Source organism: Equus caballus, chromosome 15 (assembly GCF_041296265.1).
Source record: "Equus caballus isolate H_3958 breed thoroughbred chromosome 15, TB-T2T, whole genome shotgun sequence".
NCBI classification, from domain to species: domain Eukaryota; kingdom Metazoa; phylum Chordata; class Mammalia; order Perissodactyla; family Equidae; genus Equus; species Equus caballus.
Window position 1 is genome coordinate 74,567,417 of NC_091698.1, and position 24,889 is coordinate 74,592,305.

The 24,889-nt window shown below is 39.8% G+C and overlaps 1 protein-coding gene across 2 annotated transcripts in view; it reads left to right on the top strand.

Annotated features, from left to right (window-relative positions):
* Window positions 1-484: 484 nt before the first annotated feature.
* The window catches only part of SOS1 (SOS Ras/Rac guanine nucleotide exchange factor 1), a 151,272-nt gene continuing 126,867 nt past the window's right edge, over window positions 485-24,889 (top strand). For both annotated transcript variants that reach the window (XM_005600032.4, XM_005600033.4), the window contains exon 1: window positions 485-1,174. In XM_005600032.4, the coding sequence (XP_005600089.1) occupies window positions 1,088-1,174 (87 nt within the window). In that variant the 5' untranslated portion in view covers window positions 485-1,087. The remainder of the gene's footprint in view (window positions 1,175-24,889) is intronic.

Here is a 24,889-nt window from a genome sequence, read left to right on the forward strand (position 1 = left end):
ACCGATTGGAAACATTGTAATCACTTCCATCATCCAACAAATATTGAGCAGTAGGTTTCGTGAGAAAGGCACCTATCTTTTGTCCAGTCTGTTTACTATACATTGCACGCTCTGGGCAGTCCTTATCTTCGTGTTCGGGAACAAAGTACACAAATACACACCCCTTTCCGAAACGAAAGGTCTAGGGACTCCAAGAGAGGGGTGGGATCCCTCGCGGCCCAACCGCACAATGGGGGCCGCTTTACCGTAGCTCTCACCCCGCCCCCTCATCCCCCACCTCGCAGGCCCCACTCAGCCCCGGGCTCGACTTCTCGGGGCCCGTTCGCTCCTCCCCTGCAGCCCTGGGGGGCGCAGCCACAGCCCGGCGGGACGCCCTCCCTCCCTCGCGCTTCCCTCCTCCTTCGCTGGGGAGCCGGAAAACCCGGAGCGAACCGGCCCTGCCCGGCGGCGCATGCTCAGTAGCGAGCAGGTTCAGTTCGCTAGTAGGAAGCTCCAGTGCTACACCGGCGGCGGCGGCGGCGGCGGCCGCGGCGGCACCTCGGGCCGGCCAGATTCCCCAGCAACGACCTCGGGCCCTTCCCCTCCCCCGCCAGACCCCGGCCCTAGCTCCTCCCGGCCCAGGGTCGCTCGCGCCTCGGGGTCCCCGCTGCGCGGAGCGTGCGCCGCGGCCGCAGCGTCTCTCCACACGCCCTCCCCCAGCCGCCGGCTCCGCCGCGGGGCCAGGCCCGGCTCGGGAGCGCAACCCCGGCGGGCGGCGGCCGCGGCGGAGGGCAGTCCGGGGCGGCGCCGGCGAGCCGGGGAGGGTTGGGGGGGCCCGGCCCCGGGGCGGTGGTGCGGGATGCCGCCGCCGCCGCCTCCGGGCTGCGTTCGCTCTCCGCGACTGGTGCCAGTGTCGGGTGGGTGGCCGGGCGCTGGCCTCGCCCCGCAGCCCCCTTTCCAGGGCTAGCCCGGCCGCGCGGCGCCCCGAGGGGGCCGGGCCGTCCGGCGGGGCCGCGGCCCTGTTCCGCGCTGCGAGCTCGCCCTCTCGCGGCTCCCTGGCCCGGCCGCCGCCGCCCCTCTCCCCGCCCAGAGGCGCCCCGGGGGCACCATGCAGGCGCAGCAGCTGCCGTACGAGTTTTTCAGCGAGGAGAACGCGCCCAAGTGGCGGGGGCTGCTGGTGCCGGCGCTGAAAAAGGTGAGGAGCGCGCGGGAGCCCGCTGGCCGGCTGCAGCCCTTGCGAGGGCGCCGGGCCGCGCCGGGCCCGGCTGGGAGGCGGGGCGCGCGCAGGGCCGTCTTTCTTCTCGGTCTCACCGCCTCCCCGAAAGGACGGCGCCCCCTGCGAGGCTCCCCCGCGCTCGCTGTCACCCGGTGTGGGGGAAGGCCGCAGGCGGCCAGGGAGAGTGTGTCCGAATAATCAGCCCTTGAGAGGTTAGTGTTCTCCCCTGATTCAGAGACAGGAGTTGGCGGAGCCTCAGTTTTCAGTGGAGGTCAAAGCAGGCCACTTTTCCGCCTTCTCGATCTCCCCCCGAAGCCGCTGTCAGCCTCTGGTTTAGGTGTCCAGTCTGCTCCTTTTAGTGGGCTCGAGAAGGCTCTGGCTGTAATGCTTGTTCTAAGTAATTGCAGTGCTCGCCTGCCAGCGGGAACAGGGCCTGCTTTGCTCGCCCTCGGTAATCACTCTTCATTCCTCTGAATTCCCTCACTCCTCCGATTAACCGGGGTGGGTGCACATGCCACTGTTTCCTTCCTTCCTTTCTTTTCTTTCTCCGAAAATCTTGATACTGTTATTCGGTTTGTTGATTAAAATTTTTAACCTATCTCTGTTTCTTCAAGTTTGCCGCATTGTTATCTAAAGTTATATACCTTATGATGTGTACTTCGAAATGTTTAAGTATAATTAGGAAATGTTGCTACATTTCAAAAGCTTCTAAAGCAACATTGTGACAATTCAGAAACTGGTGGTTTGAATGAACATAAAAACAACCGGAGTATTTTTTTGTTTCCCTCTTACCTTTTCTATATATGTATAGGATTGCTTTAGTCTTTAAATAGTGTTTCCACATGCAAATTTCTCGTTCCTCAAACAATGTTTCATGTTATCTGGTTAAAATATATTTACTTCTACTGAGAGTTGAGATTATGGTGTACCTTTTGTTCTGAACATTTATGCTTTTGAAAACTGTCTTAAAAGGTGTCTGATATTTCTCAAAAGCCAGCAACTTTTACTTTCCCTTTTGCCCTGTTCTCCCCCTCTCCCTCTTGGTATCTTACAGTGGAAACTATTTGGTTTGTTAGCAGAAATTGGTCATATATTTCACATATAAGTTACTGACTTTTTCCCTCAAGTGTCTGAGTAGTCACAAACATCTCTGTGATGTTGTTTTCTAAGAAAACCAGAGAGATGCCATATACCTTGTATACTTTATTCTTTAGTAATCCCATCAGGCTCTCACACTATTTACTTTGCTTTACCTGCAAGCTTGACATCTTTGATATCTTAGCTTGTAATAGAAGGGGAGTAGGAGGTCTCAGTGATGCTAGAAGCAGGTATCCTGACTGAGGTGGAGAGGAGATAGAAAAATTTTTGAAAACATACAAAAGAACTCATAAAACACCACCAGTTTGGGGGTATTTTGCTTAGAAGCAGGCAACTTCTATCCCAGAGTAACCATGAAAATACCCATCAGTTGAGGGTCCTATGAAGTAGTGGAAAGACTAGATGTAACTCTGCCACACTGGTGGCCCTTGCTGAAATCTATCCACAGAAGCATTTTGTTTGGCTAGCACAGTTTGTTTTGTTTTTAATGTAATTAGTTGCCAGTAATTTAAAAGTGGGAAATATTAAATAAAATCTGAATTTTCAGCTTTTCTTGAAGAATAGGAAGATCTCTCCACATTGGGCCTGCATTCAAGCAAGGCAGTAAACTGCTGGAGCTGAGTAAATGACTGTCCTCTTTAGACATGGCACGTATCTCCAATTTACCACAGTCCCCACCAGTCCTCTTTCTTATTTACGTAACCTAGCTTTGACTTTAAGTAGAGATACCCTTGTTTGCCAGTAAAAGTGATGGGAGGAGGTGGAAGTGTACACAGTCCAGCTAAGTACAAATTCTTATTTAAAATATCCACTAATGATAATTCTAAGCCACCTAAGACAAGATTGAAAATATATTTCATATCTGCTCTTGGTAGCTCAAAACGTGCATTTTCACCTGCCTGCCAGACATTTCATGTGGATATCTCCATATCTCAACTCTTCCTTTGGACTTACTGCACTATTAGCAGTTGTGCCCAACTTGTGTTATCTTACCTGAGGCTCTTTGGACACACTCTTCTCTTCACCCGGACTGCCCTTTGCCTGGTCTGACACTACTTACTCTTTTAGACTCATTCGACCTCAGATCTTTTCTCAAATCCTCAGGGCTGAGTTGGAGAGTCTTTTTTCATTTTCTTTTAGTTCGCTAGCCTAGCACTTAACAATGATTTTTAAGTTCCTACTTACTTGTCCTCTCCCCTCCCCAACCAGATTGGATGGTCCTAGAGAACAGGGATGATATTTTACCCTCCGTTGATACAGTGCCTGACACCTAGTAGGCACTTAAGTTTGAACGAATGGGTGAGGGAGTACCCAAACTAAAACCATCACCTCCGTCCCCTCCATGCAGCATTTAAACATTTTTCCTCTTAATTAATGGCTTTATTATTTTATTTGACTGGTTCAAAACTTTGGTGTCATCTTGGACTTCTCTCTTTTGCATTACTACCTACACCCAGGCGCAACCTATAGATTTATTCCCCTTTGACATGTTCTCATCTATTCCCTCCTACTCCAAATACTCTAAGTCTCCTTTCCCAGACTGCTGTGATAACCTCTTAACTGACTTTGCTGTCCCTCACCTCTCCTTTGTCTGTTTTTCGAATTTCAGAGGTTATGGTACACTTCTGAACATGTCACACTCTTGTTCAGCACTCTTGGTGTCTTTTGAGGGCATAGGGTGAAGTGCACAATCTTTGGCATGGAATTGATGGTAATCAATGACCTGGCTTCATCCTGCTTTTCTGACTGGACTGCCTACCATAATCTTTCATATTCTTCATGCTTCAGCCAGACTGAACTACTAGTTGTCCTGAATATGCCCAGAGTATCTCACTGCATCTATCAGTTTAAGTCCTGTCTTATGTATTGCACAAATATATCATGCCTACAGCAGACCAAGTATTGCCCTTGGCAGTAAGGATAAAAAGGTAAGTGACATCATCCAGAAATGACTAAGTTAGAACATGATGGGAAGTGGCAGAGGATGATTTTGGAGAGGAAAGTGGATTATAGAGAATGTTTTGTGTTTTAAACTAAGGAGTTTGAATTTTATCTTGAGGGCATAGAAGTCATTGAGGAATTTTAAGTAGAGTAATGTCGGATTTGAATTTTAGAAAATTCGCTTGGGCCATATAATAGAAAATGGATTGGAGAAGAATGAGACTTTGGGTAAGGAGAAAAGTTAGAAGGCTAGTCCAGCTAAGAGATGATATGCGTTTGAATTAAGGGTGCATCAGATAGGACGGAATTGTGGGAATGGATTTTATTTGAGAGATGTTTAAAAGGCAAAATTGACAGGACCTAGTAACTCTCTGAATAATTGGGGGAAGTAGTAAGAGAGTAGGAAGAGTCTTAAGTTTCTGGTTTTAGGATAGAGAATACAGGGAGAAGAAGCTGTTAGGGTGAACAGAGTGGCATAATAAGATGAGTTTTGGACATGTTAATTTAGAAGTCCTTTTGGGTTATCCAGGTAGACTTGTCAAACTGGCAAATTGGTTGTTAGTATCTGGCAAAGCAGATTTGTGCCTTCTAGGTGTGTAAGTAAAGCCGTTAGAATAGATGAAGCCTATATCCATACAAAGACTTATACATAAATGTTGGTAGCGGCTCTGTTCAGCAAAAAATTGGAAACTATCCAAATGTCCATCAACAGGCGAATGAATAAACAAATTGTGATAAAACCGTACAATGGAGTAGTGCTCAGCAATAAAAAGGAATGAACTCTTGATATGCATAACTCTTGATAGGCTGAATCTCAAAATAATTAAGCTGAGTGAAAGAAACCAGACCAAAAAAAAGAGTATATTCTGTATAATTCTATTTACATAAAATTCTGGAAAATGCAAACTGATCTATAGTGACAAAAAGCAGGTCAATAGTTGTTTTAGTGGGGAGGTTTTTATGTTCATTTGTCTTGATTGTGCTGATAGTTTCAGGGGTGTATATATTTGTTAAAATTTAACGGATTGTGCAGCTCAGATATGTGCAATTTATTTTGTTAGTTGTACCTCAATGAAGGTGTTAAAAAAGGTGGATGAGGCCACCCACTGAAAGTGATTAGAGGTAAAACTGAAATAGGGCTGGCATCAGAACTGGGGGAAGATAATGGACAATGTCATGTGTAGGGGAGAGCAGAGGGAAAGGACTGAGTAAAGGAGATTAAGAAGGAAGGAGTCAGGTAGAAAGAATGAGACCTTAGTGTCTGAGAAGCTGGGAAACAAAGGAGTTTTGAGAAAAGAGTCATTAACCATATCAGGCTACAGAAAAGTCAAATAAGGTGTCTGAAAGTGTTAGATTTGACAGCTAAGGGGTCACTTATGTCCAAGCAGTTTCAGTGTGAGTAGAAGATTGAAAGGCATCGGAAAAAATATTGAGGACAGATGACTTTTTTTTAAGAATATTTTTTCTAGAAGCTTGGAAAGGTGAGGGGTAAAGAGGATCCCTTTTGCTGTGGCAAGGGGATTCAAGTTTGGGGAGGCACTTTTGTTTTTTATTTAAAGGTGATAGAAACTCGTGTGTGTTAGGAGCCTTTGGGGACGTAAGTGGTAGAGAATGCTGGTGAGGATGCTGAAGAAGGAAGAGAGAGGAGCTCAGGAACACAAGCAATGGGATTTGCCTTGAACTGTTTGCCGGGTACTATTTTAAGTGCCTCATGTGTTCTCTAATTCTCACAGGATACTATATATTATTGCCTCCATTTTAGAATAGAGAAAACTGAGGTTTGGAAAGGGCAATTTGGTTACAGAATCTGCATTTTTAAACACTGTGTTATGCTACCTCTGGCAGGGGTGATGACATCCTTTTTTCTAAACAGGAGGGAAAGAGATAAAGACGGGTTGTAGGTTGGGGGAGCAGGGAGTTCATGCTAGGTAGCCTCTATTTTCATGATGAAATGAAAGGCAAGATCCTTTTACAAAGAATGAGGAAAGAGCAATAAGTAAGGAGTTAAGAGGAGTGATAAAGTTTTGGAATTGCTGCTGTGAAGTGTGGAGAAGGAGCCAACCAGTGAATTAGAAAGGAATTACTGAGCAGTGCTAAGTGTGAGGACCATAAATTTGGAGTAGCATTCATTGGTCTGGTGGTTGTCAAATTTTCCTCCAGCAGCACTCATCAATTCAGGTAAATGGGTCGAGAAGATAGTTGGTTGCAGGTGATTTTGGTAGAAACTAGGAGGCTAGGGATATTTCAGGTGATAGAGAGGAAGTAAAGCTATAAGAGAGGTAATGGAGGTATCAATGAAAGCTCCATGGATTAGAAATCTTGATGAATTGGAAGAGGGGGGTAATGGGAGCAAATAGCAGATTATGATTAGAGATGATGATAATTATGTTTTGGAGTTTTAAGATTCCACAGATGAAGGAGAAGAGACAATTAGGAGCTCTGAAGTTGGTGTATTGAATGATGAAGTCCACAAGGATTATGGTATGTGTTGTAGTGGAGAGGAAGACTGCAGTGGCAGGGAGGTCCAGAAATAACAGTGGTAAGGATGCTTTAACCAAATAATAATACAAGTGGCAGCTGCTCCCTGCTCACCATAATGCATTTTTTTATTACAGCTGTAGATGGAATAGGAAAAAACTTTGCACTTCATTTTAGAATTTTTTTTTCTTGTGATCAAGTTTTTTACCCAACATTCTTTTATGAAAAATTTCGAATAAACATAGAAGTTGAAAGAATTGTACAGTAAACACCAATATACTCATCACCTAGATTATATAATTAACATTTTACTGTCTTTATCACATGCCTATCTATCCCTCCATCCATCTACCAATCCATCTTATGTTTTGATGCATTTCAGAGTAAGTTGCAGACATCTGTACACTTTACCGCTAAACATTTCAGCATGCATATCATTCACTAGAGTTCAGTATTTGTTTATGGTTCTTTTTCCTTTTGTAGGTAAAATTTATGTACAGTAGAATACACCAGTGTTAATTGTACCATTTAATGAGTTTGGACAAATGAATAATACCCAAACATCTACAAAGATACCAAACACTATTGTCACTCCTGAAATTTCCCTCCTGCGCCTTCTTAGTCAGTCCCTGCCCTCATTTCCCAGAAGCAACCTGTGTTCTGATCTTTTGTCATCCTACCATAGATTAATCTTATCTATTTTAGAACATCATATAAATAGAATCATACACTACATATTTTTGGTAAGGCTTTTGAGGTTGTGTTTATCAAGAATTCAGTCCTTTTTTCTATCATATGAATATGTCAGAGTTTGTTTATGAAGTGGATGGATACCTGGGATGTTTCCAGTTTGGGGCTATTGGGAATAAAGCTGCCATGAATGTTCTTACACAGATCTTTTTGTAGACATATGTTTTCATTTCTCTTGGGTGAATGCCAGGAGAAATGGCTAATAGAGTCAGTATCTGTTTAGTTTTATAAGAAACTGCTAGACCTTTTACCAAAGTGGTTGTACCATTTTACATTCCCATCAACAATGTATGAGAGTTCCAGGTGCTCCACATCCTTGCAATATTTCGTTTATTAGTCTTTAATTTTAGTCATTATGATGGTATCTCAGTGTGGTTTTAATTTGCATTATCCTGATGTCTAATGATATTGAGCACTTTTTCATGTTCTTATTGGCAATTTGTATATCTTCTTTTGGGCAGTCTGCCTAAATATGTTCTTCTAGCCTGTGGCTTCTCTATTCATTTTCCTAGTGTTTTTTTTTCCCTGTAAGATTTTATTTAATTATTTATTTGTCCTTCTCTCCAAAGCCCCCCAGTACGTTGTTGTATATTCCAGTTGTGGGTCCTAGTTGTGGCATGTGGGACGCCACCTCACCATGGCCGGATGAGTGGTGCTGTGTCTGCGGCTAGGGTCTGAACTGGCGAAACTCTGGGCTGCTGAAACAGAGCATCTGAGCTTAATTACCGGGCTGTGGGGCCTGCCCCCGCAGTGGTGTTTTTTTGATGAGCGGAAGTTTTTAATACTGATGGAGTCAAATTTATCAGGTTTTTTTTCTTTTAAGGTTATATTGCGCTCTGTGTCCAAGAACCCCTTGCTTGCCACCAAGTCATGAAGATATTCTCCTAATGCTGTTTTCTAAAAGATTAATGATTTTAGCTTTTACATAATTTATGGTTCATTCCAAATTAATTGTTGTGTATGACATAAGGTAGGAATTGAGATTCTTTTTTTATGCTGATATCTAGTTATTTCAGAAATATTTGTTGACTTTTCTTTCCCTGTTGGATTGTGTTGATGTTTTTGTGCAAATTAAATGAATATATATAGTATATATTATATAAATATACATATTTAAATATGTAATACACATTATAAATATATTTATATATATATTTCTAGGCCCGCCATTCTATTCCATTGATCTATTTGTTTATCTTTACACAAGTACTGTGCTATTAATTACTGTAGATTTAGAGTAAGTTTTGAAGTTAAGTAGTGTAAGTTCTCTAATTTTGTTCTTCTTTTAAAATATTGTTTTAGTGTTTCTAGATTTTACATTTCAATATAAATTTTGGCTCAGCCGTCAATTTCTACCCCAAAATTCTTGTGAGATTTTGATTGTGATTGTATTGAATCTATGGATCACTAGGGTGAATTGATGTCTTAATAATATTAAATCTTTGGATCCATGAACACAGTATATCTCTCCATTTATTTAGACTTTTTAATGTCTCTCAGCAACATTTTGTAGTTTGCAGTGTAGAAATCTTATGTCTTTGTTTAAGTTTAATCTTTAATATTTTGTTTTATGATACTATTGTAAATTGTTTTAAAATTTTATTTTTCAGTTGTTTGCTCCACGTATTATAAGCATGCAACTGATTTTTCTATATTGATCTTGTATCCTTTGATCTTGCTAGTAGTTGTTTTGTAGCATAGAATTTTCTACATAATTATGTCATCTGCAAATAGAGACAATCTGATATTTATTTCTTTTTCTTGCTTTATTTTATTGGCTAGGGCCTCCATTACAATGTTGAATCAAAATAGTGAGAGTCGTCATCCTTATCTTGTTCCCTTTCTTAAGGGAAATGCATATCTTAATTCACCGTTAAGTGTGATGTTAGCTGTTAGTTTTTATTGATGCCTTTTATCAGATTGAGGATTCCCCCCTCCATTTTTAGTTTTTCTGAGTGTTATTGGGTTTTTTAAAATCATAAATGGGTATTGAATTTGTAAAAAGATTTTTCTGTCTGTTAAAATGATCATAAGGTTTTTCTCCTTTCTTTTGTCAATATGATAAGTTCCATTGATTGATTTTTGAATGTTAAAACCTTACATTTTCTGGGTAAACCATAGCAGTTAGTATTTTGTTGAGTTCCTGCTATGGGCCAGTATTCTAAGCACTATGGGCTTGGGACTTTACATTACTTATCTCTGTTCCACCCATTGACTTTTCAAGGTGGTAATTTTTATAGCTGAGTTTTACAGCTGAGGAAATGGATCCTCAGCGAAGCAAGCTGCTAGAATCAGGATTTGAACCTAAGCTTGTCTACCTTCAAAGACAACTCTTTCCACTGTACTGGGTTGCATCCTTTGAGTAGGCAGTATAATACAAGTACAATGGTGTTCTAATTGTCCTACACCTTAGATTTTAGGAAGAAGTGCCTTAGGAAGGAGAGAAAGGCTCAATGAAAGGGTTTTGAAACCCCTTGCTTTAAGCTGAGAAGCTCAGCCCTTTTATGTATTGGGGCTCTGCATAGGATTACATTTTAAAAAATGGTTCTGCTGCATTAAAAAAGTAAGAATTTTAAAGGCAGTAGTTAGTGGAAATATAGCATAGACCATAAAGGAAAAGGCTGAGAAGTAATGGTCTTGGAGTGGCAATAGGAAGCTAGGAGACTATCCTTTTTTTTTTTTTAAAGATTTTATTTTTTCCTTTTTCTCCCCAAAGCCCCCCGGTACATAGTTGTGTATTCTTCTTTGTGGGTCCTTCTAGTTGTGGCATGTGGGACGCTGCCTCAGCGTGGTTTGATGAGCAGTGCCATGTCCGCGCCCAGGATTCGAACCAACGAAACACTGGGCCGCCTGCAGTGGAGCACGCGAACTTAACCACTCGGCCACGGGGCCAGCCCCAGGAGACTATCCTTGTGTGTTTATATTTGGGAGTGATAGAAGTGACAATTTATTTCATTTTATTTATTCATTTATTTTTTTATTGAGTTCATAATAGTTTACATCATTGTGAAATTTCAGTTGTACTTTATGTCTTGTCTGTAGAAGCAACATTTTAAATGGAAGTGGGAGTTAACCAGGTGAGGATAAGGAGGAAGTGTGTTCCAAGGATTTGTGATTGCTTGGAGTCCAAGAGGAGCTCAGCATCTTAGGATTTCTGAGTAACTGGAGTCTGGAGTGTGGGGCCAGATCTTGTGAGCCAAATTATTGCCTGTTATCTTGTGAGCAGTAGAGAACCACTGAAGGATTTTAAGTAGGGTATTGACAATTAGATAGGAATTTTGAAGGATCACTGTCTGCTCTGTGGAGCATGGATTAAATGGCAGCAGAACTGTAGGCAACAAAGGCCAGTTAGGAGACATTTACAGCAATTCATGGAAGGGATGAGGTAGTCTTGACTAGGGTAGTAGCTGTGGGGATAGACAAAAGTGGACAGATTTCAGAGAAATTTAGAGGTAGTTTGGTCATTGAAAGGATAGTGAGAAAGAAAAGTCAAATTCTCAGGTTTCTGGTTTAGGGGGTCTAAGTGATGATGGTGATGAAAGAGGAATCCTGGGAGAGGAGCTCGTTTGGAGGGGAACTAGGAAACCATCAATACACTGGGAATGAGAGGGTATGAGAGGATTGTGATAGGAGGGATTTACACTTTGCAGGTAGCCAAGTATGGCAGGCATGGCAGGCTTCTTTGTTGGACTGTCCTCAGTAACTACAGGCAGGTACAACCTGAAGGCCCTGAGAAGTGTCTTTCAAAGTACACTTCAATTGCCATCTCCTCTAAAAGCCTTTCTACTACAACTGCATCTCCTAAGTAGAATGAATCTCTTAATTTCCTTAGTACTTTATACCTCAGTTTTAGCACTTAATGATGTTCTGCCCTTTAATGTTTGTTTGTATCTGTGGCTTTGCTCCTCCTCTATATGTATTGGGAATTACTCTAGGGCAAAAATAGAGTCCTCCTCACCTTTGTGTTCCCTATAATGCTTAGCATATTTCTCAAGTATAGCAGGTGCTCAGTACATGTTTGTTGAATTGCATGTAGTTCTGAGTCTCTTTCCTCAAGAATGTACTACTAATGAGTTAGCTAGGTCTTAGTTGGGATCTTCACCAGTCAAAAGTCATTGGGATTGTCATGTTCAGTGTATTCTATTTTAGCAAATAGGGAAGCATATGCTATATTTTAGAAATAATTTGTTTAGGGGCCGGCCTGTAGCCGAGTGGTTAATTTCGTGCACTCTGCTTCAGCGGCCCAGGGTTTCGCCAGTTCGGATCCTGCATGTGGACATGGCACCGCTCATAAGGCCATGCTGAGGCGGCAACTAGAAGGACCCACAACTAAGATATACAGCTATGTACTTGGGGGATTTGGGGAGAAAAAGCAGAAAAAAAAAGAAGATTGGCAACAGTTGTTAGCTCAGGTGCCAATCTTTAAAAAAAAAATTTGTTTAAAATGGCTAGATTTTTAAAAAACGTGTATTGCTTCAGGGAGAAGCAGATGCCAATATGAGATTAAGCATGCAAGACATTTTTCAGGAGAAGTGCTTGTGAGAGAAAATGAGGAAGGAGGCAGGGAGAGTGTCAGACTGTGATGCAAGTCTGACTCCAAGTGAAGGAAAGAGGTAAGGAAGGAAGGAACTTTGGGTGAAAGCATCTTACAATGCAGTGTAGTTCTAAGGAAAGTTCACCGAGTCCTTGAGTGAAAGTTGCCCATCACAAGAATTTCTCACATCCCAGGAATAGGCCTGTCTTAGTATGCCTGTCCTGCTCAGTCACTGACAGGGAGCAGCCAGTGAGAAGCGTGGCCTCTTCACAAACACGGTGATGGATTTCAGAGCGCAGCAGCTGAGGCCCTCAGTTAATGTTCGCTGTAGTTAGAGGTCTGAGAGGCTCGTTCTCATAGCCTGCCAGGGTCACCTCTGTGGCTGTAAGTTGCCTAATTCGGGCTAATTGAATTACAGTCTTCCCCCACTTAAAAGTGGGTAATGTGTTCCCCCTAAATCCCTTAAAAAAAGATATATTAGGGTGAGTTCTAAAAGTCAAAACTTAATTATCATTTATATTAATAGTACAAAGTTTGCTTTAGTAGTTATTAAAGTTTGCATTTCATATTCATTTGTTTCATAGTTAGACCTTTTTGTACAAAACCACAAGTAAAACAGTAAAGACAAAAGAAAACAATGCAAATGAAACCCATATTATTACTATATAAACTAGTGACCCAGGAACACTTCAGGCAATTCAACAGTACCCTGGGTAGTCCAGCTATCCCGCCATGAAGATGACTGCTTGTTGGCTTTCCTTTCTAGGCTGGGCTACCTCAGAGGCAGACAAACACAAATCAGTAAAAGAAATTCCTCATAAAGTCAAATTCTGGTAACCTCTCTTTGGAGTTGGGTATGGGGGTATACAGTAGAGAAAAGAAGTAATTTAAAGTTTTGGTTTTATGGACCCTGAATTACTCAGATATTATTTTAAACAGAGATATTTTTAAACTATAACAGGAAGATGAATTTTGGTTTTCTTTAAATCAAACCCTTCTCTTTTTTTTTGATGAGGAGAGATTGGCCCTCAGCTGACACCTTTTGCCAATCTTCCCTTTTTTTTTTCCTCCTCAAAGCCCCAGTACATAGTTGTATATTCTAGCTGTAAGTCCTTCTAGTTCTTCCATGTGGGATGCCGCCTCACCGTGGCTTGATGAGTGGTGCTAGGTCTGTGCCTAGGATCCAAGCTGCTGAACCCCAGGCTGCCGAAGTGAGCACGTGAACTCAGCCACTTGGCCACCGGCCTGCCGCCTAAATCAAACCCTTCATTTTTTTTTTTTCTATTTGAGTTCATAATAGTTTACATCATTGTGAAATTTCAGTTGTACATTATTTCTTGTCTGTCCCCACATAGGTGCTCCCCCCTCACCCCCTGTGCTCACCCTGCACCACCCCATCTCCTGGTAACCACTGAACTGTTTTCTTTGTCCATGTGCTTATTATATTCCACATATGAGTGAAATCATCTGATGTTTGTCTTTCTCAGTCTGTCTTATTTCGCTAAGCATAATTCCCTCCAGGTTCATCCATGTTGTTGCAAATGGGATGAATTTGTCTTTTTTATGACTGAGTAGTATTCCATTGTGTGTGTATATATATACACACACACACACACACACACACACACCACATCTTTATCCAGTCAGTTGATGGGCACTTGGATTGTTTCCATGTCTTGGCTATTGTGAATAGTGCTGCAGTGAACATAGGGGTGCATATGTTACTTTGGATTGTTGATTTCAATTGTTTGGGTAGATACCCAGTAGTGGGATAGCTGGGTCATTTGGTAGTTCTATTTTTAGTTTTTTGAGGAATCTCCATACCATTTTCCATAGTGGCTGCACCAGTTTGTGTTCCCACCAGCAGTGTGTGAGGGTTCCCTTTTCTCCACACCCTCTCCAACATTTGTTATTTTTAGTCTTAGTGATTATAGCCATTTTAACAGGCGTAAGGTGGTATCTTAGTGTAGTTTTGATTTGCATTTCCCTGATCGTTAGTGATGTTGAACATCTTTTCATGTGTTTGTTGGCCATCTCTATATCTTCCTGGGAAAAATGTCTGCTTGTATTCTCTGCCCATTTTTTGATCAGGCTCTTTGTTTTTTTGTTGTTGAGTTGTGTGAGTTCCTTATATGTTATGAGATTAATCCCTTATCGGGTATATGATTTGAAAATATTTTCTCCCAATTGTTGGATTGTTGTTTGGTTTTGATCCTAGTTTCTCTTGCCTTGCAGAAGCTCTTAAGTGTGATGAACTCCCGCTTGTTTAATTTTTCTTTTGTTCCCCTTGTCTGAGAAGACATGGTATTCAAAAAGATCTTTTTCAGTTCTGTGTCAAAGAGTGTACTACCTATATTATCTTCCAGGAGTTTTATGGTTTCAGGACTTATCTTCAAGTTTTGATCCATTTTGAGTTTATTTTTGTGTATGGCGTGAGATAATGGTCTATTTTCATTCTTTTGCTTGTGGCTGTCCAGTTTTCCCAACACCATTTGTTGAAGAGACTGTCTTTTCTCCATTGTATGTTTTTGACGCCTTTGTTGAAGATTAGCTGTTCATATATGTGTGGTTTTATTTCTGGGCTTTCAGTTCTGTTCCATTGATCTGTGTGCCTGTTTTTGTACCAGTATCATACTGTTTTGATCACTATGGCTTTGTAGTACATTTTGAAGTCAGGGATTGTGATGCCTCCAGCTTTATTCTTTTTTCTCAGGATTGCCTTAGCAATTCCAGGTCTTTTGTTGCCCCATATGAATTTTAGTATTCTTTGCTCTGTTTCCGTGAAGAATGTCATTGGAATTCTGATGGGGATTGCATTGAATCTGTAGATTGCTTTGGGTAGTATGGACATTTTAACTATGTTTATTCTTCCAATCCATGTGCATGGAATCTCTTTCCGTCTCTTCATGTCACCATCTATTTCTTTCAATAATGTCTTATAGTTTTCATTGTATAAGTCCTTCACCTCCTTGGTTAAATTTTTTTCTAGATACTTTATTCTTTTCATTGCGGTTGTAAATGGAATTGTATTCTTGAGTTCTCCTTAAGTTCATTATTACAGTATAGAAATGCAACTGATTTTTGTAAGTTGATTTTGTACTCTGCACCTTTACTGTAGTTGTTAATTATTTCTAATAGTTTTCCAATGGATTCTTTGGGGTTTTTTATATATAAGATCATGTCGTCTGCAAACAGTGAGAGTTTCACTTCTTCACTCCCTATTTGGCTTCCTTTTATTCCTTTCTCTTGCCAAATTGCTCTGGCCAAAACCTCCAGTACTATGTTGAATAAGAGTGGTGATAGTGGGCATCCTTGTCTTGTTCCTGTTCTCAGAGGGATGGCGTGAAGTTTTTCCCCATTGAGTATGATGTTAGCTGGGGGTTTGTCATGTATCGCCTTTATTACGTTGAGGCAATTTCCTTCTATGCCCATTTTGTTAAGAGTTTTTATCATAAATGGCTGTTGGGATCTTGTCAAATGCTTTCTCTGCATCTGTTGAGATGATCATGTGGTTTTTATTCCTCATTTTGTTAATGTGGTGTATCACATCGATTGATTTGCAGATGTTGAACCATCCCTGTGTCCCTGGTATAAATCCCACTTGATCATGATGTATTTTCTTTTTGATGTATTGCTGTATTCGGGTTGCCAAAATTTTGTTGAGGATTTTTGCATCTATGTTCATCAGTGAGATTGGCCTGTAGTTTTCCTTTTTTGTGTTGTCCTTGTCAGGCTTTGGTATCACAATGATGTTGGCCTCATAGAATGTGTTAGGAAGCATTCCATCTTCCCTAATCTTTTGGAATAGCTTGAGAAAGATGAGTGTTAGATCCTCTCTGAAAGTTTACTAGAATTCTCCAGGGAAGCCTTCTGGTCCTGGGCTTTTATTTTTTGGGGATGCTTTTGATTACTGTTTCAATCTCATTACTTGTGATTGATCTATTCAGATTATCTCTTTCTTCTTGATTCAGCTTTGGGAGGTTGTAAGAGTCTAAGAATTTATCCATTTCCTCTAGATTGTCCATTTTGTTGGCATATAGTTTTTTGTAGTATTCTCTTACAATCCATTGTATTTCTGTGATATCCATTGTTTTTTCTCCTCTTAAATTCTAATTTTATTTATCTGACCTGTGTCTCTCTTTTTCTTTGTAAGTCTGGCTAGAGGTTTCTCATTTTTGTTTATCTTCTCAAAGAAACAGCTCTTTGTTTCATTGATCCTTTCTACTGCCTTTTTTGTTTCAATAGCATTTATTTCTGCTCTGATTTTTATTATTTCTCTCCTGCTGCCTTTGGGCTTTGTTTCTTCTTCTTTTTCTAATTCAGTTAAGTATAGTTTGAGATTGCTTATTTGGGACTTTTCTTGTTTGTTAAGGTGAGCCTGTATTGTGATGAATTTTCCTCTTAATATCGCTTTTGCTGCATCCCATATGAGTTGGTATGGTACGTTTTCATTTTCATTTGTCTCCAGATATTTTTTGATTTTTCCTTTAATTTCTTCAGTGATCCATTGGTTGTTCAGTAGCGTCTTGTTTAGTCTCCACATGTTAGTCCCTTTCTCCACTTTTTTCTTGTAATTAACTTCTAGCTTTATAGCATTGTGATGGGAAAAGATGCCTGTTATTATTTCAATCTTAAATTTTTGAGGCTTGCCTTGTTTCCCAACATATGGTCTGTTCTTGAGAATGTTCCATGTCCACTTGAGAAGAATGTGTATTCTGCTGGTTTTGGATGGCTAGTTCTATGTATGTGTATTAAGTCCAGCTGGTTAAATTTTCATTTAATTCCACTGTTTCCTTGTTGATTTTCTGTCTGGATGATCTAGCCATTCATGTGAGTGGAGTGTTGAGGCCCCCTACTATTATTTGTGTTGTTATTAATATCTCCTTTTAGGTTTGTTATAGTTGCTTTATGTACTTTGGTGCTCCTGTGTTGGGTGCATAGATATTTGTAAGTGTTATGTCGTCTTGCTGGAGTGTCCCTTTTTTTGTTGTTTGTTTTTTTAAAGATTTTATTTTTCCTTTTTCTCCCAAAGCCCCCCAGTACAAAGTTGTGTATTTTTAGTTGTGGGTCCTTCTAGTTGTGGCATGGGGGATGCCGCCTCAGCATGGCTTCGTGAGCAGTGCCATGTCTGCACCCAGGATTTGAACTGGTGAAACCCTGGGCTGCCGAAGCAGAGAGTGTGAACTCAACCACTCGGCCACAGGGCCGGCCCCATGGATTGTCCCTTTGATCATTATATATTGCCCCTCTTTGTCTCTTTACCTGTCTTATCTTGAAGTCTACTTTGTCTGATATAAGTATTGTGACACCTACTTTCTTTTCTTTGCCATTAGCTTGGAGTATCATCTTCCATCCCTTCACTCTGAACCTCTCTTTGTCATTGGAGCTGAGATGTGTTTCCTGGAGGCAGCATATTGTTGGCTCTTGTTCTTTAATCCATCTTGCCACTCTGTGTCTTTTTATTGGAGAATTCAATCCATTCTCATTTAGGATGATTATCAATATTGAGGGCTTAATGCTGCCATTTTATCACTTGTTTTCTGGTTTTGTCTTTCCTTTGTTTCTCATCCTGTGTATTTTGGTCTGCCAATTGACTTATGTAGTTTTTTATGCTGTGTTTCTTTGTTTTCTCCTTATTTATTATTTGTGTCTCTGTTCTCCTTTTTTGTGTAGTGGCTACCCTGAGGTTTGTATTCAAAATCTTGTGGATAAGATGGTCCCTTTTCTGATGGCCTCTAATTTTCTTAGACTAAACCGATTCAGTCCCTTTCCTCTTCCCCTCCTAAGTTGTTTTTCTCACATCTTATTTCATCTTGTGTTATGAGTTTGTGATTAAAATGACGACATTATCTTTGTTTTTGGTATTTTCCTTCCTCTTGTCTTTAATACTATACTTGAGTATTTGCTGTCCTGCTCTGATTCTGTTTACCTGTTTATCTCCTTACTCCATGGTTTTTAACACCTCTCTCCCTTTTTTTTTTTTTCAAGTATGTGGTCCTTTGTGAGGATTTCTTATAGGAGAGTTCTCCTGGCTACAAATTCCCTTAGCTTATGTTTGTCTGGGAAAGTTTTTATTTCTCCATCATATCTGAAGGATATTTTTGCTGGATAGACTATTGTTGGCTGAAAGTTTTTGTCCTTCAATGATTTGAATATGTCATTCCAGTCTCTCCTAGCCTGTAAGGTTTCTGCAGAGAAATCTGTTGAAAGCCTGATGGGGGTTCCTTTGTAGATTATTTTTTTCTGCCTTGCTACCCTTAGTATTCTTTCTTTGTCATTCACTTTTGCCAGTTTCACTACTATATGCCTCGCAGTAGGTCTTTTTACATTAACATATTTAGGAGATCTGGCAGCCTTTTCCACCTGGATTTCCTTCCCTAGGTTTGGGAAGTTCTCTGCTATTATTACTTTGAACAAGCTTTCTACTCCATTCTCCTTCTCTTCTTCTTCTGGAATACCTATAATTCTTATGTTGCATTTCCTAATTTCTTTATTTATTTTTAGTTTTAATTCTCTCTCCTCCTCTATGTGGAGCATTTCAGCATGTCTCTCTTGGATTATGCTGATATGCTCCTCTATGGTGTCCACTTGAGTGTTCAGGGAATCCATATTTTGTTTTATTTCTTCTATTGTGTCTTTCATCTCTAATATTTCTGATTGAGTCCTATTTATAGTTTCAATCTCTTGTCAGTTAGCTCCTGAACTTGTTGAATTGTTTCTCTATTTTCTCTTTAACTTCATTGCATTTTTTGATGATAGCTGTTTTGAATTCTTTGTCATTTAGATTACATGTTTCTGTGGTCTCTTGACTGATTTCTGGGTACTTGTCATTTTCTCTCTGGTATGGAGATCTAATATAATGTTTGATCTTGCTAGAGGGAGTGGTTCTGTTCTTTCACATCCTGGTGTTATTTGCTCACAGATACTGCCTATTACCACTGGGTAGGGGTCAACAGCCTTGTATTCTGAACCTTCTGCCTTCAGCTGAAATCCCAGGGGCTGGAGCTGTGCTGAGCCACTGTGTGGAGGCGTGCTTTCTCCTGCATGCTCTCCGGGTTTTCTCCCTCTGCTCTTGCTATCTGCTCTCCTGCAGTGTTGGCTTGATAAGGTCACCCCCTGCGAAAGCTTTCGCCCCCATAGATGGCTGCTTCCCTCTAGGCTGCAAGGGCCCTAGGGAGTACTTGATGTTCCCACAAACGAACATCCCCTCCCCCGTTCCCTCCCCCTTGGAGGCCTCCCGCAGTCCCGGATCACAGTCTATAAGGGGAGGGAGCGAAGTTTTCTCTTACTCCATTTCACCTTCTCTGAGGGGGGCTCCAGCCTCTCTGCCCTCCGTCGTGTGGCTGCGTGGATCTCTCTGATGGTTTTTGTGTTGTGTTTGGATGTCCTCTGTTGGAATATGAATGTTTTTCTCATTGTATATTAGAGGGGAAAGATTACTTGAAAAGCTAACTCCATCATGATCCTCAAACCCTTCTTTAAAAGGGTTTCTTTTTTTTTTTAAGATTTTATTTTTTTCCTTTTTCTCCCCAAAGCCCCCCAGTACATATTTGTATATTCTTCGTTGTGGGTCCTTCTAGTTGTGGCATGTGGGACGCTGCCTCAGCGTGGTTTGATGAGCAGTGCCATGTCCGTGCCCAGGATTTGAACCAATGAAACACTGGGCCGCCTGCAGCGGAGCGTGCGAACTTAACCACTCGGCCACAGGGCCAGCCCCTAAAAGGGTTTCTTTAATGATACTTTCTTGCTGATTTTGACTGGTTTGGTTTTATTCACTAAATTTGTTGAGTACTTATTGTATGGCAAGCATTATGGATATACAATTAAAAAAATAAAACATAATTGTAGGTTTTATGAAACTTATATCTGGTGATGAAAAAAAAAATTTGTAATCTGCCTACACGTGTTAAAGCATCCCAGTTGCAAATGGGATTGATCCTGGTCTATAGAAAGTAGTTTGGGGACGGGCCCAGTGGCTGAGTGGTTAAGTTCGTGTGCTTCACTTTGGCAGCCCAGGGTTTCGCTGGTTCAGATCCTGGGTGCAGACATGGTACCGCCCATCGGGCCACACTGAGGGAGTGTCCCACATGCTACAACTAGAAGGGCCCACAACTAAAATTTTCAACTATGTGCTGGGGGGATTTGAGGAGAAAAAGCAGAAAAAAAAAAAGAAAGTAGTTTGGTTCAGGGTTAACAATAAATCACATAATAAAACAAATAAGTCTTGAGATTAAAAAAAAAGTTGAGTTTTTAATTAACAGAGACTTTTTGTAGTAAGTTAACTTAAATTCTAATTATTCTTTTATAATTCCAGAACAAACTTCTTCCTTTCTATTTAGGTCAGTCCCATTTTCTATTTACTTATAATCCAAGCCATTTGCAAGTAAATTGATTTCTGTGTATGGCTCAGTAATTTGTAATGGAATGCAGTTACTGATAATTACATTCACAGCTGTTTTCTTTAAGGATTTTAGTCAGATTCTGATTTCTGTACATATGTTTAATAACTTTTTTCTTAATTTTTTTATTGTGGTTATATATATAAAATAAAGTCATTCTAATCAATTTTAAATGTAGAATTCAGTGACGATAACTACATTAACAATGTTGTACAACCATCGCCATTATCTATTTCCAAAACCTTTTTGTTACGCCAAACAGAAACTCTACACATTAAGCAGTAACTCCCCACTTGCCCCTCCCCCAGCCTCTAGTATCCTCTTATCTGCTTTCTGACTCTATGAATTTGTCTCTTCTAGATATTTCATATAAGTGGAATCATACAATATGTGTCCTTTTGTGTCTGACTTATTTCACTTGGCATAATGTCTTCAGCATTCACTTATGTTGTAGTGTGTGTTAGAATTTCATTCCTTTTTAAGGCCAAATAGTATTCTATTTGTGGACACACACATTTTGTTTATCCATTCATCTGTTGATGGATACTTGGGTTGTTTACCTTTTGGCTATTGTGAATAGTGCTACAATGAACGAATGCATACAAGTGTCTGTTTGAGTCCCTGTTTTCAGTTCTTTTGGGTATATACTTAGTAGAATTGCTGGGTTTTTTTGGTAGTGCTATGTTTGGCTTTTTCAGGAACTGCCATACTGTTTTCCACAGCAGTTGTACCATTTTACATTCTTACCAACAATGCAGAAAGGTTCCAGTTTTTCCACATTCTCACCTATACTTGCTATTTTCTGTTTGTTTTTTTTTAAAATTGCCATCCTAGTTGGTGTTAAGTGATATCTCATTGTGCTTTTGGTTTGTATTTCCTTAATAACTAATGATGTTGAGCATCTTTTCATGTGTTTGTTGGTTATTTATATATCTTCTTTGGAGAAATATCTGTTCAAGTCCGTTGCCCATTTTTTAATTAGGTTGTTTGTATTTTTGTTGTTGAATTTTAGGAGAACATTATATATTCTTGATATTAGACCCTTATCAGATAAATGATTTGTAAAGATTTTCTCCCATTCGGACCCAACTAAAAAGCTGTCTTTTCTGTTTCTTGACAATATCCTTTGCACAGAAGCTTTTAATTTTGATGAAGTTTAATTTGTCTATTCTTTCTTTCATTCTTCGTGCTTTTGGTGTCAAATCTACGAATCCACTGCCAAGTCCAGGATCATGAAGCTTTACCCCTATGTTTTCTTCTAAGAAGCTATAGTTTTAGGTCTTATATTTACTTCATTGATCTATCTTAGGTTGAATTTTGTATTTGGTATGAGTTAGGTGTCCAGCTTCATTCTTTTGCATGTGGAAATCCAGTTTTCCCAGCAGCATTTGTTGATGATACTGATCTTTTTCCATTGAATGGACTTGAAACCTTTGTCAAAAATCAGTTGACAGTAGATGTATAGATTTATTTCTGGACTCAATCCTATTCCATTGGTCTGGTGTCTATCTCTACAGAACACCACATGTTTTGATTACTGTAGCGTTGTGTAGTAAGTTTTGAAATTAGGAAGTGTGAGTCCTCCGACTTTGTTTTCTTTTTCATGGTTCTTTTGGTTATTCAGGGCCCTTTGCAATTCCATATGAATTTGAGGATTGGCATTTCCATTTCTGCAAAGGAGCCTCTTGGAATTTTGGTAGGGATTGCATTGATTCTGGAGATTCTTTGAGGTAGTATTGACATCTTAATATTAAGTATTCCTAAGTATGAACACAAGATGTCTTTCCATTTATTTAGGTTTTCTTTAATTTTCTTCAGCAATGTTTTGTAGTTTTCAGGGTACAGGTCTTCACCTCTTTGGTTAAATCTATTCCTAGATATTTTATTTTTTTAGGTGCTATTATTCTTTTTTTTTTTTTTTTTTAAAGATTTTATTCTTTTCCTTTTTCTCCCCAAAGCCCCACGGTACATAGTTGTATATTCTTCGTTGTGGGTCCTTCTAGTTGTGGCATGCGCGACTCTGCCTTAGCGTGGTTTGATGAGCAGTGCCATGTCCGCGCCCAGGATTCAAACCAACGAAACACTAGGCCGCCTGCAGCGGAGCACGCAAACTTAACCACTTGGCCACGGGGCCAGCCCTGGTGCTATTATTCTTTTAGTTGCTAAATGGAATTACATTCCTGACTTCCTTTTCAGATTGTACATTGCAGGTTTATAGAAACACAACTGCCTTTTGTGTGTTGGTTTTGTTCTGCACCTTTGATAAATCAGTTTATTTGCTCTCGTAACTTTCTTGTGGATTCTTTGGGATTTTTCTACATATAGGATTATGTCATCTGTGAATAGGAATAGTTTTACTTCTTCCTTTGCATTTTCGATTCCTTTTTTTTCTTTTCCTTGTCTGAATGCTCTGGCTAGAACTTCTAGTACAGTGTTGAATAATAGTGGTGAAAGTGGGCATTCTTGTTTCTGATCTTAGGGGGGAAGCTTTCAGTTTTTCACCATTAAGTATGATGTTAGCTGTGGGTTTTTCTTTCTTCTTTCTTTCTTTTTTCTTTGGTAAGGAAGACTGACCCTGAGCTAATGTCTGTTGCCAATCTTCCTCTTTTTTTTTTTTTTTTTGCTTGAGGAAAATTGTCCCTGAGCTAATGTCTGTGCCCAGTCTTCCTCCATTTTCTATGTGGGATGCCACCACAGCATGGCTTGATGAGCAATGTGTGGGTCCACTCCTGGAATCTGAAGCTGCAAACCATGGGCTGTGGAAGCAGAGTGCTCAAAATTAACCACGAAAACACTGGGCTGGCCCTACTGTGGGTTTTTCATAGATGCTCTTTATCATGTTGAGGAAGTTCCCTTCTATTCCTAGTTTTCTGAGTGTTTTATCATGAAAGGATGTTGGGTCTTGTCAAATGCCTTTTCTGAGTTAATTGAGTGAACTTGTGTGTTTTTTTCCTTCTTTCTATTAATGGGTAAAATTTCTATTATGTTGAACCACTTTTGCATTCTTGGGATAAAGCCCACTTGGTTAAAGTGTATAATCTTTTTAATATGCTGTTAGATTTAGTTTATTAGTATTTTGTTAAGAATTTTTGCATCTATACTCATAAAAGATAATTAGTTCTAATTTTCTTTTCTTGTGGTGTCTTTATCTGCCTTTGGTATCAGGGTAATGCTGGCTTCACGGAATGAGTTAGGAAGTGTTCCTTCCTCTTCTGTTTATTGGAAGAGTTTAAGGGGGTTGGTGTTAATCCTTTAGATGTTTGGTAGAATTCACCTGTGCAGCCATCTGGTTCTGGACTTCTCTTTGTTGAAATGTTTTGATTACTGCTCAGTGTCATTACTTGTTATACATCTGTTGAGATTTTTAATTTCTTCTTGAGTCAGTTTAGGTAGTCTGTGTGTTTCTAGGAATTTGTCCATTTATTCTAGTTTATCTAGTTTGTTGGTGTATAATTGTTTGTAGTATTCTCTCATAATCGGTTTTATTTCTGTAAGGTTGGTGGTTATGTCCCCAGTTTCATTTTTTATTTAGTTATGTCTTCTCTTTTTTTTTTTAGTCTATTAAAGGTTTGTCGGTATTGATTTTTTTCAAAAAGGCAACTTTTGGTTTCACTGATTCTCTTTATTGTTTTTCTATTCTCTATTATCTCTAATCTTTATTATTTCCTAGCTTTGAGTTTAATTTCTTCTTTTTTTTAGTACCCTGATGTGTAAAGTTAGTCTGTTGATATGAAATCTTTTTTCTTTTTTAACATAGATATTTATAGCTATAAATTTTCCTCTGAGCACTGTCTTTGATGTATCCTGTAAGTTTTTGTATTTTCTCTGAGTATTTTCTAATGTCCTTTGTGATTTCTTCTTTGACCCATTGGATGTTTAAGAATGTATTGTTTATTTCTACATATTTGTGAATTTTCCAGTTTTCCCTCTGTTGCTGATTTCTAACCGAATTCTGTCATGGTCAGAAAGGATGCTATGTATGACTTCAGTCTTTTTAAATTTACTGAGACTTTGTTTTCTGACCTAACATATGGTTTATCCTAGAGAATGTTCGTGTGCACTTGAGAAGAATGTGTATTCTACTGTTATTGGGTGAAGTGTTCTATATATATGTCTGTTAGGCCTAGTTGGTTTATAGTGCTCAAGTCCGCTATTTCCTTATTGACCTGCTATCTAGATGTTTTATCCATTATTGAAATTAGTGTATTGAACTAACAACTATTGTAGAACTATTTTATTTCTCCCTTCAATTTTGTCAATATTTGATTTATGTATTTTGGGGCTCTGTTATTCATATGTTTATAATTGTTTTAGCTTTTTGATGAATTGACCCTTTTATCAACATATAATATCCATTGTCTCTTGTAACAGTTTTTGACCTAAAGCCTGTTTTGCCTAAATAGCCATTGTAGCTCTCTTTTGCTTACTATTTGTATGGAATATCACATTCTGTCCTTTCACTTTGAATCTATTTGTATTTTTGGGTACAAAGTG